Source organism: Aquila chrysaetos, chromosome Z (genome assembly GCF_900496995.4).
Source record: "Aquila chrysaetos chrysaetos chromosome Z, bAquChr1.4, whole genome shotgun sequence".
Taxonomy (NCBI): domain Eukaryota; kingdom Metazoa; phylum Chordata; class Aves; order Accipitriformes; family Accipitridae; genus Aquila; species Aquila chrysaetos.
This window is the reverse complement of record NC_044030.1, coordinates 70,249,245-70,266,203: the sequence shown is the minus strand read 5'-3', so window position 1 is coordinate 70,266,203 and position 16,959 is coordinate 70,249,245. Positions and strand designations below refer to the sequence as shown.

At 43.1% G+C, this 16,959-nt stretch overlaps 1 protein-coding gene across 1 annotated transcript in view; it reads left to right on the top strand.

Moving 5' to 3' along the window:
* The first annotated feature begins 1,124 nt into the window (after window positions 1-1,124).
* PARP8 (poly(ADP-ribose) polymerase family member 8) overlaps window positions 1,125-16,959 on the top strand; it is a 120,256-nt gene continuing 104,421 nt past the window's right edge. The window contains exons 1-2 of the mRNA XM_030005025.2: window positions 1,125-1,783; window positions 2,638-2,692. Coding sequence (XP_029860885.1) covers window positions 1,693-1,783; window positions 2,638-2,692 — 146 coding nt within the window. The 5' untranslated portion in view covers window positions 1,125-1,692. The remainder of the gene's footprint in view (window positions 1,784-2,637; window positions 2,693-16,959) is intronic.

Genomic DNA, 16,959 nt, shown 5'->3' with positions numbered 1-16,959 from the left:
GCTTAACAAAAAATTACTAAAACGACTGAGCACAATAATGAATAATCCATGGGAGCAGTTTAGAGCTGGGTGAATACATAAAAGCTTAATTTTGTGAATATTCTTTCAATTTTTTTAGTCAAATCTGTTTCTGCTACATTCACACCCGGTTTTATTGTTTGCACTTTGACGAAAAATACTTGGTTTTGCAGACTTGACCATTGCTTCCGAGTTACATTACGGTTATTACTTGCATTTCATTAGCGCCCAAAGCCTCTAGCCTGGACTCGCGCCGACTGCCAGGCACTGTACCGACAGCCCGAGCCCTCTTCCCGAAGCCCTCAGGTTCGCGAGACAGCCCTTGCGGGAGACTGAGGGGAGAGGAGCGCGGTTAAAACCCGCGGCGGTCAGGCAGCGGACTATGAACACGTTAATTCTCTTTTTATTGTTTCCGTGGGCACGCATCCCCGTCGATAGGGCGGAGGCACTCCCTCGACAGGGGATGGCACTCCGCGAAGGCGGGGGCTGAAGGGTTCCTGGGGCAAGGGCCAGGCGGAGGAGGGCCCGCGGTGAGGGGCCGGCGAAAGAAAGGGTGGGGGAAGAAGAGCGGCGCCGGGGGGCGGAAGGGAGCGGAGCCGGGCGGAAGGGGGCCGGCGGCGGGGAGCGGCGCAGTGGGGCCGCCCGCAGCGCCCGCCCCGCCGGCAGCGGCGGTTGCGGGGGGGCTGCGGGGAGGGCGGCGCGGCCCCGCCGCGCCCGGGAAAGGCGCCGCGGGACGGCGTGTTCCCCCCCCCAGCCCCCCCCGGGACAAAGGGCGGGCGGCCCCCACCCGACCGGGAAGCGTCCCTCTCCGCCCCGCCGCCGCCGGCCTTGCGCGGCGCGGCGCTGCCCGCTTCCTCGCCGGTGCCGGCCTGGGAGCCGCCCCGCCGCCCGGATCACTTGCCATTTGCATCTCTCCGCTGCTCGGGAGGAGGCGGCAGCCTATGCCCGGGGCCGCGGCGGGGGGAGGAGGCGAGGGCCGGTGGCGAGGCCGGGGCCATCCAGCCCGCCGCCTCCCGGGCCGGCCCGCCCGGCGCTGTGCATCCGCCTCTTCCTTCCCCCGCGCCGCCTCCGCCGGGGGAGCCGGCGGGGGCCGTACGTGCCGGGCCGGGAGCGAGGGGAGGGTCTGCGGCTCGGCGTCGCTGCAGCAGCGCCGGCCCCGCCGCGCCGCCAGGGACCGGGTGCGGGCGCCGCCGCCGCCGGCTCTCCGCGCTGCTGCTGCGTGGCGATCGCCGCTGCTGGCGGGAGGGGCAGGGATGTGAGCGGTCGGGTCGGCTTGGCCCCCCCTTCTTTTTTTTTTTTTTTTTTTCCCTCCCCTCTCTCCTCCAAAAAAAGACCAAACCAGCCAACCAACCCCAAAAAACCCAGAGGGCGTGGGGGGTGGGGGGATCCCGTGTCGCCGCCGCCACCCTCCGCTGGAGCCATTGTGAGGAAATTGCCGTTCGCCGGCAGCGGCGGCACATCTGGGCGGGCACATCTGGGCATGCAACATCGGCTCCCGCCAGCTTCCTCCTCCGTCCTCCAGCCGGCCGAGCGGATCCCTCCGGGCCGCCGGGGAGACTCCTGCTCGCCAGCCCCGGGATCCGTCTTTCGGACTGAATATTAAAAACTGGCAGCGCGGGGGGTGGGGCGGGGTGGAAATAAAGGCTGCTTTTTTTTTCCCCTGGGATTTATTTCATGGGGATGTGTTCAAGACAAGAGAGGATTCAGAAGGATATTGACGTTGTGATCCAAAAGTGCAAGGCGGAGAAGGACTGCCTGTTTGCAGGTGAGTTTCTCTCCCGGGCGCCAGGTTGGCGACGCGGAGGCTGCCGCCGCCTCCCGCCCCAGACCCCGCTCCCGCCGCGGCGCGGCTGCCCGGGCTGTGCCCGTGCCCTTCGCCGCCGTTCCCGGGAGCGGGGGCCGCCGCCGAGCCGGTGTGTGCCTGCCCTCAGGCCCCTTCTTCCTTCCTTCCTCCTCCTCCTCCTCTCCTTCTGAGGGCATGTGAGGGCAGATGAGACCAGGCGCCGGCCGGGAAAGGAGGGCGGGGGTGGGGGGGATCCCGAGTCAGGGAGCGTGGCGGTGGCCACACGCAAAAGCGGGCGGGTGTGGGTGAGTGTGTGCGAGTGTGCGTGGCCCCCGCTGCCTGGCGCAGCCCGCAGCTGCTGGGACGAGCGCCCAGCCGAGCCCAGCCCTGGTGCTTTTTGCTCCGGCGGGCGCTACGCGGCTGTTTGCCGGGCGGCCGGGCTCCTGCCATCCTCGGTGCCTGCCTGCATCCCCGCCCGGCCGGCTTCAGGGCCGGCGGCATGGCCAGCGGTCCCCTCTTCCGTGCAAACACCCCCCCCCCCCCCCCGGGGTTTCGCGGCTTCCTCGGCGGTGCCGGTGCGGGGCCGGCCGTGATGAGCCGTCGCAGGAGCCCGGCTGGTGGCTGCCTGTTGCCGTTTCTGACAATGGAAATCCCTGCCGTTGCCATAGCACCGGCACTTGTTGCAAGGGGCTGAGGGGGAGATGCTGCATTTCCTCTGATTCACCCTAACCCCCCCCCCCCCCCCCCAGGTCGGTAGCTGGATGCTGGTCTGTAAACCTCGGCTATTTTAGGCAAAATAAAGATGAGTTGTAATAACGCAGCTCTTTGTCTTTCAGATTTCAGGTACTCTGACTCCACCTTTACCTTCACCTATACTGGAGGCTCCAAAAGGTACTTTTTTTTACAGTAATGACTCCCTTCATTTCCTGCTGGCAGTGACATGCAGTGGTTCAATACTGTGGCAGGCCTTTTTGTTTCCTTTCCCTTTGCAAGCAGGATCAGTAAATCACCTGCCCTCACGCAAACATAAACTGAGGAGGAAGTGTTGAGGGAGGTGATCAGAAAGGTGATCCTAGCTGTCGGAGGCTCCTTCCTCTGACTGCTGCTCTGTGAAGCTTCACTGTTTTGCTTTAATTTATGTGGATACGTAGAATTTCTGCTGTACGTAAACTTAGAGAAACACAGCAAAGGCATCAACGTATGATATGAAGTTAAGTCATGTTAAAAAACTGGGAAAAGTTATGATTTTAATAACAAATAGGCCAAATTTCACATCAGCACCTTACTGTCTTGCACGAGAGCCATATTAGTCCCATGACAGATGCAAGACTGTCTGCAGTTGACGAAATCAAATTTCTGAGACATTAAATGAAATGTCAGTATAGCTTAGAAGGCTAAAAAATGTTTTTATTGTATGTTAGTTTAAATATTATTTCTAAGTGGTTCTGAGCTTTTGGTTATAAGCTGTATTGTGCATGTACACATTTTTTAATTATATTCAGCATTTGTTGTCTATTTTCAAAAGGAAATACATGTAAAAGCTTGAACACATATCCTTTTCGTTTCCCCAACTCTTAGTTACCTTTTACTTAATAAGGTGTTAGCAGTATATGCTATGTCATTCTCTTATCTTTTAGCTGAAATTTATTAGACTTGGCAAGAAGTCTTGGGGTTTTTTTTTGTGTGTGTAATTTTTTTTTCTCAGTTCATCTGATATCTTCAGCAATTGTTTTTCTTTCCCAGAGTACGTCAGGTTAAAGTACTGTGTTCTTCCAAGTGAACCTTTCAGTGCATGCAGCACTCCCACAGCCATTGGTTCTCCCCATGCATGCTTCAGGGTCTGGCTGCAGGACCAAGGCTCCCAGATGGTTCCCAGGCTGCGAGAATGCTCAGAAAAATGCTTTCCCACCTCACTACCCTGCCTCTTCCTACTAAAGGGAAAGACAACTTCTGTCATTTTCTTTGAAATAGAATAGTTTACCCAGTAGCTGAGAATCGATGTATTTTTAGGTTGCTTGTAGTATACTCCTTCATTTAGGGTTTTACTATATGTTTTGTTTTTGTCTTGTTTTAAAATGCAATTTTGAAAGTCTTGATACAGTAAAAATTATCTAACAGAAATATTATTTATCATGTAATTAAAACATCTGAATTTGAAAGTTACTTTGCACTGTTTTCTAAACTAAATATTGCAGCAAGAAACCAGGAAGTGAAACCTGTCTATTGTTTCCATTTTCCAAGCTGAATAAAGTAAAAAGCCTAAGGGCATAACTGATGGGCAACAAACTGGTTTATAAATGTTGATACAAAACATTGTCACATCTACAACGAGAGACGGAAGAGGGCCTTACATCCCCAAGCCTTGTATTTTAACTGGGGTCAGCGTTTGCTTAGGAAACTTGACTGGAAACTTGTCTCAGGACCTTGAAAATTCAAACTGAATTGAGAAACAAAAGTTATGCTTACAGAAACTGGTGTTAAGTGGGTTGTTATTTAGAGCATACTCAAATTTCACTTTCCTTTTCATGTTTTAAGGACATTTAAAAACCATCCTTTGCGATAAGGGTTTCGTGTTCTCTGCTCTGTGATTTAGAAAGATGTTTTATAATTTCCTTGGTGTACAGTAGTGTACTCAGTGGCAGGTTTACAGTAGTAAGCTCTCTTGTGAAGTACGTAAAATGAAAACCCTAAGCCTTGACTATTAAGAGCCAAACTTCAGTTTCTCACATTGAAGATGAGTTAGTTGTTTCTTCTTAGAGAAGGTGCTGGCTGAGCAGCAGCTATACTGCACTCTGTGCAGCATTCGGGCAAGTCTCCAGTACAGGGTCAGCAGCAGTGACTTGTATGTGGTAACAGTTTAGGAGAGCATAAGGCTATCGAAGGATCTTTTTCTTGCATTTGGCCGTGATTTTCTTCTTACTGCCACTACTGCAGCTGGGGGCTTCCTGAGCAGTGTCCGCATTTTTTGACTATTGCACTCAGGAGTTGTCCCTAAATGACATAGACTTGAGTATCAGCTGACAGGCCTTGTCCAGTTATTTCAGATATTCAGCCTTATGACACTGCTTTTCAAACTGACAGGAACACAGGCTTTTGAGGAATGGGCAAAGGGGTGGATGTTCAGTGGATGGATCTTCAAGAAACAGATTTAAATGAGTAAGAGTAGAAGTGGTGTGTAAGGAAGATTACAGTACTTCAGCACTCATTAGCCGTGCTTGGAACTAAGTTTTTTTCATGCTTTATTTCCTTTAGATGTTCCTTTAGGTCAATGTGCAGTATGGCTTTGTTTTAGCAGTAGTGGTTAGATACAAGAGCAGAAAGCTTTGAGGGAAGGCAACATGTTTTCTTTTTGAGAAGGAGGATTCTTTGTCTCACCCTTGTATAAAGGCAGGTGATGATAGTAGCAAGTTCAACATGACTGGGGGTTTACCTCTGCATACTGTAGTAGCCTCTAGTGCCCATTACATCCATTTATCAGTGCTCTTAATTTATAAACTCAGAGCCAGATTCTCAGTAAATCAGTATAAGTCCATGAAAGTCAGTGTACAAGTATTATTTCAGTTATGATAAGGACCTAAGGTTTATTTGTGTTTGGTCTTTAAACTGTTAGGTTTATCTGTGTGAGATTTTTCTTCTTGATGCCAGCTTCTCTGACTTTTATCTGATTTTTCCCTGTTGCTTGGATTGATTGCACAGCCTCTTCCTACATGAGTACTATTCAAATATTGAGGTAGTACATAACCACGCTGCAGATCAATTCAAATAGATAGGCCTGGTCCGGCACACATTTATCAGTGCTTCAGTGGAGTTAACTTGTATTCCCACAGTGAAGTGCTGAACCAAACCCTGAGGGCATGACTTAGCTTTTGTTCAAGTACAGAGATTCCAGGGAAACCAACTGAGAACTATTATTTTTTTTCATTGTTTATATAGACCTGTTCCAACATTTGACCTTTAGGTGATATAAAGATATTATATTGTGTAAATAATCTATGTGTAAATGATCACTGGATGGGCATAAATACACTTCAAGGAGATGCTGCATTTGCAAGATTTTTCTTGAAAAATTAGAAGGGAAGAATCTCTGTAAGTACAAACATATTTGTATTGTGTGAATTATCCTAAATAATCCTTTACCTATGTAGGTCAGTTAAATTTCACTGTACTTTTTTTTTTTTTGAATGCACTGTGTTCACAGTTCCAAATTGTTAGAGTTGTTTGATGCTGCAGAGATGCTTCCTGGTTTGGAAAGGCTATAATTAGCTATTTATTAGTGAAGCACATCTTTGTGCATAATGTGGGCACTAAATACGGGGTGGATTGTTTATCAATTTAATAATTTTTAATTTCATTTTCAGAAAGCAATAAGTAGTGTGATAGATTTCTTATAACATGAGGTGTTCATTCAGGTGCTGTGACTGTGCAAGATTTACTCTTCTTTAACTACATCTGGCAGAATATCAGAAATGGCTGGATTTTTTATGCTTTTTACTGTAGGATCTAAAAAGGATATTAAAGTGTGAACATGTCAAGTTCTCTTCTCTTTTAAAAGTATGTCTTGTTTCCTTTTTCCTATTTTCTGCCCCTGTATGAAAAATTGGTCCTCCAGAAACCATGCAGACTGAACAGAACTGCTGATCTGTCATCTTTCACATAAAAATGCATGATGCCCTGAAGTTGTTTTCACTTTATATGTCACTTGACATCGTTTACATAGAAGCAGTGCTTGGTTGTCCTGAAAAAAAGATGTTTCCCTTTTTTAGTGTTTTTCTCCCCCCCCCCCCCCTTTTTTTTTTCTGAGGCTAAACAAGGACATCATATCAGTCCTGAAATACCTCTTCATTCAAATATGTACTTAACTCTCATTGGCAGCGAGGGACAATTACATTAACGCTGTGCATGAGAACAGATCTAATATTGCAGCATATTGTAAAGAAACTAGGTAAGACCTGTAGGAACTGAACAAACAGATTAATTTTGTCAGCAAAATTCCCATCTCCTATTTGCACAGTGGACTCTTGTGCTCTGCTTTCCCTGCTTTAGAACAATGGTTGTAACAATAGCCATTCTGAAGAAGCCAGGAAAGTTGAATTTTAGTCTGAAGTTACCGTTTATTTTTGCTTAAAATAATTACAAATTGTTAACTTGGACTGTTTCGATTTTGAATATTTGGCTGTTTTCTATTCAAGAGGTTATATATAGTGCTTAATATTGTAGTATCAGAAGTTCTCCTTTATACTGATGAATTAATTCCCACCTCACTGTAGCAGTGAAATATTTCACAGCTGAGGAGCTGTGCCTATGGAAGAGTAACTAAATTGCTTGTGGCTTTCTATAGCTGGAGACTAAAACCACTATCTGAAGTCCTAGCACAGTATGTCCACCAGGTATTTGCACCACTTGATGATAAATAGATACAGATAACCTTTTTTTCACTTTAGTGGTATGCCCTATTGCTACTTACGTGAATTTAATAAAACTGCCTATATGAGAGATTCCATTTGGTGAATAATTTTGAAATTCTGGTGTCGGTCTGGTAACACTGAAAGTCTTCAGAACAAAAAAAATCTGTGAAGAAAAATGGTTTTGTGCTAATTGATGTATGTTTTTATCTTAAAATTTATGTTCAATTTATATGTACTGTAGCAAAAAAGGAGAACTGAAAAACATTTTTTAAACCAAAACATAAAATTGTGTCCATCAGAAGATACCAAAATGGAACACTTTCCTGAACATTTTGTTTTGTTTTTTTTTTCCTTTCCAAAATGATCTAGTTTAAGAGCATCCTTTTTTGGATAGGTTAGTTTTAAGCTAGTTCCTCTGTCAGGTTCATTGCATGGCAATGTGTTTACTGGCTATGCAAGGTTTGGGCGGAGGGAGTTGAACTGTTCCTTTGGAAGCAGTGGTGACTTACATAAGATGAAAGTGTCCATGAAAGTATGACTTCAGTAGACAGGAAGACGATTTTTATGGAATCTGTTGCTCTCAATGGTTTTAGTTTAGCTGGAATCGGTTTTATACAGGGCTTAGGAAGGGCTGGTGCAAGTTCAGTTCATCTTCTGTTGCTGATGCCTGTGCTTAACCTTGTGTTCAGGTTATTAAATATATAATTACATTGCTAAGATCTACCTCTACTACAGTAAGAGAGGGGTGAAAACTAGATACACAGCTTGTACTTGGCTGTCTCTTTATTGCTGTTTCAAAGTATCTGGAAGATTGTACATCGTCTTTCAATTTTAACTTTCCTATCAAATATGCCTTAACATTTTTGCTGGGACTGCACCATTTCCTGGGATCAGTGATATGAGACAGGAATCTAGTTTAGATATAACATGGCAAGCATTATGATTTTCATTTCTTCATTAAAGATTCTGTAGATAAAGTAATGTTGACTACAGCCTTGGGTACTTTTAAAGAACAGTTTTGTGTCAGGTATTAGTTAAGTTTCAGTTTTAAAATCTCTCTTTAAGACAAGCATTTTCCATTCTATGAATTCCTGCTAGCATACCTATTCTGACTTTATACTGCTTTCTAACATTGGCAGTGTGTAGTACGTACATAAACCCTACTCATACATTCCTATAGATAGCTTTTTGATAGATACTGCAATAAATTCAGTAGGTGTGATTTAACAAATGATTCATCCTAAGAAGAGATCTAGTAGACCACTATAGTAAAGAGTCCTTAAGTGCAATGCTGAGGGTTTGTGAAAAGCAAAATCAACACTATTCTACTCACAGTCATATTGATCTCGCCTTTTTTCATGGTCTTGTGCCTGACAGATCCTTCCTGTCTTGCTGTTAGAAAATCAGCGCTGAAATTAACCCAGTCCCCATCATTGCATCTTGTAAAAATCACATACGTCAGGGAGAGTATGGTCTTGTAGAGATCTCTTACTGGTCTGGTGAAGTGAGTGTCTGTCCTCCTTCAGTTGTGTGCTGTACTAAGAACAATACATTGAAATTGTGAACGTCTACCTTTCAATGAGAAAAATGTGGGTTTAGGCACTTAAATGAATGGCCTAGTTTTCAGAATTGCCAAACTCCTACACCACGTAGTAGTCTCAGTATTACTGTGTGTTGCTTAGCACTTTTTAAAAAGCATCACAATCTCTGTGCAGGTGGTTTTGTCATACAAATGTAGGCACTGTTGTTTGAATGGTTCGCCAGCACAGAGTTGGGAAGAGTGCTTGTATGTCTTTACAGAAAACGTTTTCAGTAACTTCTTTCTCTGCTTTCATCACATATTTTAACATATTAAGTACCTAAAAATAGACCTGTAGGCTGTCATTGTTGGAGTGTTAATGTGATAAGACAAATAAATTTGAAAGCAGAGTTCACTCTGACAAAATTAGTTTAGATCACTTTTTTCTGTATTGGGTCTAATGCCATTCCTGGCTTTTCCTGTTAGTCTAATAATTTCCCATATTTTTCATTGCTCATAAATATTAACAGCTGAAGATACCTGTTGGCATATGTTTTCCGTGGATTACTTACTGTGCAGAATATGAATTCTCATTTGAGTCAGATCTAATCACTCACAGTCAAAACACCTACTTTAATAAGCTTCAGCACCTAGAGGGAAAGTAAATTTTAAACTGCTGGGAGCGTTCACTTTAGTTACAATTAAAACTAAGAAAGAGATGAAATGTGAGTAAATCTAGAAAAACTCCAATGTATAATTCTGCCTTGGCGTTAAATAAATCCCACTTAAGAGGACAGCTCTTAAGAATTAATGTCCTCCTTGCTGCAGGAGGGTGAAGATTTTTACGGATGTCTCATTAAACTGGCCCCATCTGAGGAAAAGCAGCTCCTTTTAACAGGGTTAAATTGACTCATAAAGATAAGCCTACTATCCTGTGCAGCAGTAGCTAGAAAATCTCACTGAAAGAAGAGGGACTAAACAAGGTACAGAAATAACATCTCCTTCCCCTGACAGCCTTCTGCACGCTCACACAAAATTGCATCCAGCCTATTTCTATGGGAGGAAGAGCAGGAAAGACCCTTGCCTAAGGACCGGGAACAATTGTTGCTTTTATGAGTCAGACTTCTCCTGGGAGGACCCATTATCTCCAGGGAGCTTTATGTCAGAGATTGTGTTCCCCCACTGCAAGGGCTAAACACCGTCATATGTGCTGTCGGCATTATGTAATCCTGTGGGAGTAAGTCATGGTCCTGCACATGCTCACGTAAGGTACAGGCAGAGGCAGAAAACGGTCTCATTTCTTGGAGGTTGGAGGGTGAACATCTTTCTGTAGCTTGCTTGAAGGCAGAGTACCTGTGGCTTTGGCTTCTCCTGGCTGTTGTGGAAGACGGTGGTGTGTCCTGGCAGTTAGTGTTAAGCTGAATCACTTCTTCTGACGGACACTTCAGGAGACTTCTCGAGTGCTCGGCAGGAGCCTTGCTGAAGCAAAGAACTGAGGGCAAAGAGGAAGCTCAAAGAAACTAGCAAACCCTCCAGACATCTCCTTCCAGCCTCGAGGCATTGATCAGAAACAAAAGGGGCAACAGCATGTCTCCTGTGTAATGAAATGTGCTGTTTGCCAAAAGGGACTGCAAAAAATGGTGATATGCCGTTTGTAGAAGTATATAATTTAAGTTCCTTTCAAACTGTGTAGCATTCTGCATTTTGTCTCATATATTACAGGTTGCCATCTTGAAATGTTGTTGCTTTAAATGAATGTTCCATTTTATGTTTATAGATAAGAATTTTTCTTATGTTAAGAGGCAAGCTAGAAGACAGGATAACTTTGCACCATTCAACTGTCATGCTTCTACTCAAGGAAGTGTTTGTGACAGACAGCATTTGCTCTCAAGTAGAAAAAAATAGCCTATGCGTTAGACATGGTATTCCAGGTCATTAGGTTTTCTGCAAATGGTAGAATATTTTATTTTAGGTTTGGGTTTGGTTTCTTTTTTTTTTTTGTGGTATTGCTCATTCTTGCTTATTCTTTTTCGTCAATGTTGAAAACTTCATCTTTGATGGGGAGTTCTCACCCCATAATAATCATACATACAGCAAAATATGAAAATAATTAGGATGCTCTTCTGTCAGATTAGGACCTGGGGTTGATAAACGTGTTAAAACCAGGAAGCACTTCATTGTCATAAAAGTACTTGCTGATAGTCAACTGCTTGATCTCAATTACAGCAGCATGAATCCAGAGTAATTCCACTGATGTGATGGGGCTCACTTGGGCCCACAGCGATACCGCTGATTTTTTTATTTGGCCCTGACTACTCCTAGCGAATGGCAATCCAGGTGACTTTTTTCACCTGGGGGGGAGTCATGAAGACCAGAGTTCTGTTTTCTGCCATCTTTGCAGATGTATTCTCATGTTTGAGTACTTTCGTGGATGTTAGGAAAGCTGCAATTTATCCAAGGAAAAAAGATTGCTTTCATGCATTAGTACCAAGTCACTGGCATTGCAGGGGGCACAGACGAAAGGCCAGTTGTCAAAACCATGCTTTTCTTCCTCTCTCTTTTTAGACTTAGCATCTGAAAAACTGGTTGTCACAGAGTCTCCTTGAAGAACGTAATTTGCTAGGCCACATGAAAACCTCTTTACCTGTCACTCACTCAGAATCACTATTAAATCTTAAGCTGAGTCCCAAAATGGTTTCACAGCTTTATGTAGTTATAACCATTAGTTGAAATAGAAATGGTGATTTCTTCACAAGGACTATTCTATGAAAACACCTAAAAGGAACATGCTGACTTTGTCCTGATTAAAACTGTGTGAAATCTGGTCATTTCAGTATATATTTGTGCAAAACAGTGAAAACATTTCAAAAAAAACTAAAAGAGTTTACAGTATTTCAGACTGAAAAAATGTAACCTTCAAGTATTAAAAACTTCTGGAAAACATATATTTGGTTAATGCCTCAGTATGGCTGTTATGGACACTATCAACAGCGTTCCCTTATAGATAGGGAATTATATAAATTAAGGTAGTCTACTGGTTTAATACGGTTCTATAAGTATTACATGAAATCTTTTGTACATGGTTGTAACTTTAATGGGTTTACAGCTGAAAACTGAGCTTATTCTTTTTCTTTAAGTTAGAGAATTATTTTGCCATAAAGACTTTTAATCATCCTATAGAACAAGGCTTGTTAGGCTTGCATAAAAATTCAGTGGTAGGATTTTGTAGCCTTTTATGTTGAAGAAGGACTCATGTTTTGTCAGTGGATCACAAGAACAGTGAAATTGCATGCATTTAGGTGGCAACAGGAGGAACATAACCTCTGCAAGAATCTTCTTGGGCATATACTAGTTTTGTTAACTCGGGCCAAGAGAAGTTTTCAATTAATTTAGTATTGACCTCTAGAGTACAAAGTAAAGCATCCCAATAATCAGCCCACCAAAGATGCAAGCTCTCTTGCCTTTAGCAGACCTATGTGCACATACTTTTAAATTTTTTTCAAATATCTGTGTAACAGAAGAGCAGCATTGCCTTTGGCATACAGTCCTGCTTTCTACATGTTCCCTGTGCCAGATTTAGCTGTTGATGGAATTTTTACATCAAACTTCATTGTTGGTTAAAGCTGTTCTACCTTCATTACTGAAGTAAAATTGCATGGGATTAGCAACCATCAGTTTAGCTGTTCTTGTTAAGGTATTTTGCTCAGTAATCTAAGGAAATTTACAATTCCATGTTTTGGCTGTAAGATTTTATTTGTTCATTTTGGTATTCTTATTTAAAATGACAAATTGTGAGAAATTTTAGTGCTTACTTGGTTTTAGCTATATATAGTGAATTAAAAGAAATGCATTCTCCCTGTGAACCACACTAGAGGGAGTGAATGAGTGGAGGGAGACTCCAGGCTCTTTCTGTACCTGGGTTTATATTTTACTGATAAGCTTTTATTTCTTTCAGATTGTTCCTCTTGTGATGAATAATTGCTTACTATACTGTTTGTGTGTTTAAACATCAATAACTAGATATTAAAAAATAGTACTTCATAAAGGTGTATGCCTATATTTAAGGCATGAAGAAACACATTCACCCTGTAGTTCTGCTAAAAAATTACCTTTGCGAAGGACAACAAACATACAGAGATACCGAATGTAAATACCTTTTACATCTAGCACTGTGGCTTCAAGGCAGGCATGGATGTGTGGAAGATGCTGGCCTCCCAGTGTGCTAATAAGGATTAGGCATTTGCTGTCCATGAAGAGAATAGGAGTTGCAGTTACGTGAGTCAGGCTAAGAACTACAAAAATTACTGCTTTTGCTCATGAAGGACATCAACCAATCGTCATTTAGGGACAAGAAGAGCTTCTAGCCTGGCTACAAAGTCCTTCCTCATTTCCCCTATTAGTAAGGCATCATCAGCCAACAGCACAGTGGATCAAGTCTTTGACTGAAAGGCTGCTGTGGAAGGCAGCATGTCCTGTCTGGCATGGCAATTTCTGAAGTATGTTTCCAGCATATTTCAGTGTATGTAACAGTTGCAGAACTATTGACATAAATGCTGAGCAAATCTTCATAAATTGCTGGTATAATGAGCATTTCGCCATTACTCAGGCTGCTTACAGTGTATTTCCATCTGTATTTTGTCCCAAGTTATTTCTCTGTTGTACTTCATGTGACGTAACATGATTACCATATTCTCAGCTAATTTACATTGACAAATTGCCATGGAATTCAGTAAAGTCATGCCAACTTATAGTACTGAGGACCTGTCTATAATTATATGTGTCTTGTTAAGGAAGTTTAAATAGAGCAAAGCTGAATATAAATCCAGTATGTTATCTTCATTGACTTCTAATAGAATAGTTTAATATATGCATGATTAGTTAAATGTCAAAGGGAAATTACACATTATTTGTGTTTGCATTTTAGGTGACAGGTAAGGACAAGTTTCATGGAAGCTGATAAAGTGAGATATAAATTATGTTCTTTGGGAGTGGCTCGTATTGAAGGGGGGGACAACAACAGAATGAGGCAGAGATGCTTGAAGTGTTAGAGACTTGACAAGTTTTCCCACATAGTGAACAGGTGTTCTCAGCAGTGTAACGCTCAAGCCTCAGGTTTGCGTGTGGTGCAACCCCATGAGCAAAGACATTAGCCAAGATACCGCAGTGGCCTCTTTTCCATTTTCAGTGGTAGGGTGAGCTTGACAGAGCATTTGCCTGTCTGTGTGCAATGTAGATGTTCCCATAGGATTCCCTCTGGCACAAGAAAGGTCTTGTCCCACAGAAAATACCACCTCTGCGCTTCCCCTTGAGAGATAATGATGACTTCAATCTGCAGAAGTTAGAGAAATTTCACACCCAGTCTGACCATGCCATTTCCATTTCGTCTATGCCACTGGAGAGCGCAGGCTTCTTAAAATTGTGTTTCCATTCCTTCCCAATTTGTCATTTTCCACCCTTCTTTCTTCTGGCCTTTTGTTTTTCAGAGGTGCTCTCCATACTGATTTATTCTGACAAAAACTGGTGTCTGTTGTGTTCATATTGTTGAAGCAGACAGACATGGAAGTTGGTATTAAACCACTGTACTATGTAAGTTAACAACATGGAGCAGCTATAGATCACTTATCTCCCAGTTCTCTTCAGATTATATATACACTCTGAAATGCTTGTTTCGGTTCTTGGGAAGTTTCATCAGAATAACAACGGGTGCTCAGACTGTTAATCAGAGTGATCACATGTTCATTGCTGTTCGTTATTCTGTTTTTGGTGTCTAATATGTGGGTGGCTAGAAAAAAAAACATCACTGCTGAAATAATTGCAGCTGCAGCCTGAGTTGTTTGCTGATTTAGGTTTAAAAATATTTTTTAGCTGGGATGTTTTTGAGATTTCTGTTGTACCTAAGTAAGACTGAGCAGAGATTTTTAGAAATAGTATGTATTTGAGATCTTTCACTGTAGATGCAGCACAGGTGTAAGAATGCATTTGAGCTTGAACCAATAAAAGTTGTATGGTCTTAGGCATTAAATAGAACTCCAAAGCAAATAAAAGAATAGATGTTGCTTCATACAGTTTTGCATTCTTCATTTTACAGGCTACTTATTCTTTACAAAGCAGTCTTTATGGACCTTTGGGAGTCTCTCTCCAGTAACTATCTTTTAATTCTGTTCCCCCCGATATTTCCATCAGTAACAATGCATATTTCATTAGGTGCATAGTGCTATTAATTGTCACGCTGCGTGTCCCAGGGTGTTCAGTACTTGCTTTGGGGATCATTACAATGTGCTTTTCATGTATTTGTTCAGTAACATAACTGGTTGAGGGTGACTTTTTTGCCCTCTGTGATGCTGTTTGAGGTTTTCCTTGGTTGGCTTCTGCTTTGGTTTGTAATGATTTAAAAGACAGATGAAAGACTTGTCCTGTTGCAAACCTGCTGGTGGAGTTTCACTAGTGAGATCTGGACTCCTTGGGTACGTCTGTGGTTTTTTAAGGGTCAGCCTTGAAAACCAGGTTTGCGTGTTGTGCTCATCACCCGCCCAGTAGGCACAGGATGGGTGAAGTGTGCCCTCAGCACGCAGGACCTGTAATGGCTAAGAAAATCTGTCGGAGCGGTGTGCCAGTAGGTACAGCCGGAGGAATGGGCCATGGGCTGTGCCCTCCACAACCGTGTAAATGGAGGGAGTGTGAAATTCTTGTGCGTATTCCCTCCCTGGGGGCTGTTCTTCCACACCGCAGTTGGTGTAGCACTGGGGTCTCCCTGAAGTGACCGTCTTCGATCAGAGAGGTTTCAGAGCGGGGCAGAGAGCTGCTCCAGGTGGAGCGTCCCGGTGCGCTCTGCCGGCTGCCCACCGCCGGCTGCGGGGCAGAGCCGGCAGCCTGCCATGTGCGCGCGCGCTTCCGAATGACGGCTGTCCTCCCGTGTCAGGGCAAGTGTGACTCATGGCTGGCTGGCAGATGGAACACATCTGAACTCTCCATAATGAGAACTCTCTTTTTTTTTTTTTTTTCCCTTTTCATTTTTCTCCGATTCAAATCTGTGTGTGTTTTTTAAATGTGCATGCAAATGAGTTTTGCCCCTCAGTTTCCTGGTAAGTTGCCACAGTGGCCAGGAGGGTGGCAGAGGTTTTGCACCATTGCTCGGGGGAGTGCTAGTGTGTGACCAAACGTGGCAGAGCCTTGTCACAGGAAGGGGTTTGCTGTTTCCTTTTTGTTGCTGCTGCTGTTGCATGAAGGACTATAGAAGAGAAGTCTGGAGGGAGTAGTGAAAAGAAAGAGCACAGCTCGGCATTCAGCTCTGAGTTACATCAGTGCAAAGTGGAAGTCTGGCTGTGTGTGGAAAGGCATCTTTATTAAAGAGATCGTGTGTTAAACAGCAAAGACAGAATGAGGTGTTCTGTGTTGCCATCTACTTTCATCTACAATTAAAATACTTTAAAAGACAATAAGCACAATGTAAATATCTGTTTTCTCATTATCTGTTTACCTCTCTATATTCTCTGAGTTGTATATTATTTATTTTTAATGATAATGGATAATTCTGGCGGGAGGTTGAAGCTCGGTGTGTTACGTGCTATGGTAGTGTTATTTCCTTCAGAGATGGAATGCCAGGTTTTGTTTCATTTTATTCTGAAGGGCTGAGGATGACCAGTACCACACCTTATTCTAATATTTCGAAATAAAATTTAAACAGAAATAATTTATGCATCTGACTGATATGCATTCAAGGCTTAGCTAGGTAAAACAGTTGGGCTGTTATGCTCCTAGTATTTTGAAGTTCCTTGTTGGATGCTGCCCATGGCTCTGCAGTGGCAGTACATTGTTTGGGACATTAGCTGCTACTGAGTGAGAATCCTTTAGAGCTCTCAAACTTCAGTGATTTCAATGTCTAATGATGGCAATATGCTCATGATTAACTAGATAATATACTCTACTGAAAAACCCTTGAATTGTGAAGTGAAGGCTAAGTGGGCTGGGGTGATGTTGGGACTTTCCTGTGTAGATTATTTCTATTTTGAAGTCAATCGGTCAGAACTGCTGAGGTTTTTATTGTTGTACTTGTAAATTTCAGGAGATTATCACATCAACATCTTCATTTTACTGCTGATCGGTATTTTGACTGAAACAAAATACATAAAAGGTTCTACATTTAGCCTGTTCCTCTCCACCTCTAGACTATGTAAACTGATGAGATGATGTAAGTCTAACTAAAGAGAAAGCGCAATTTAATTTCCTTTATATGG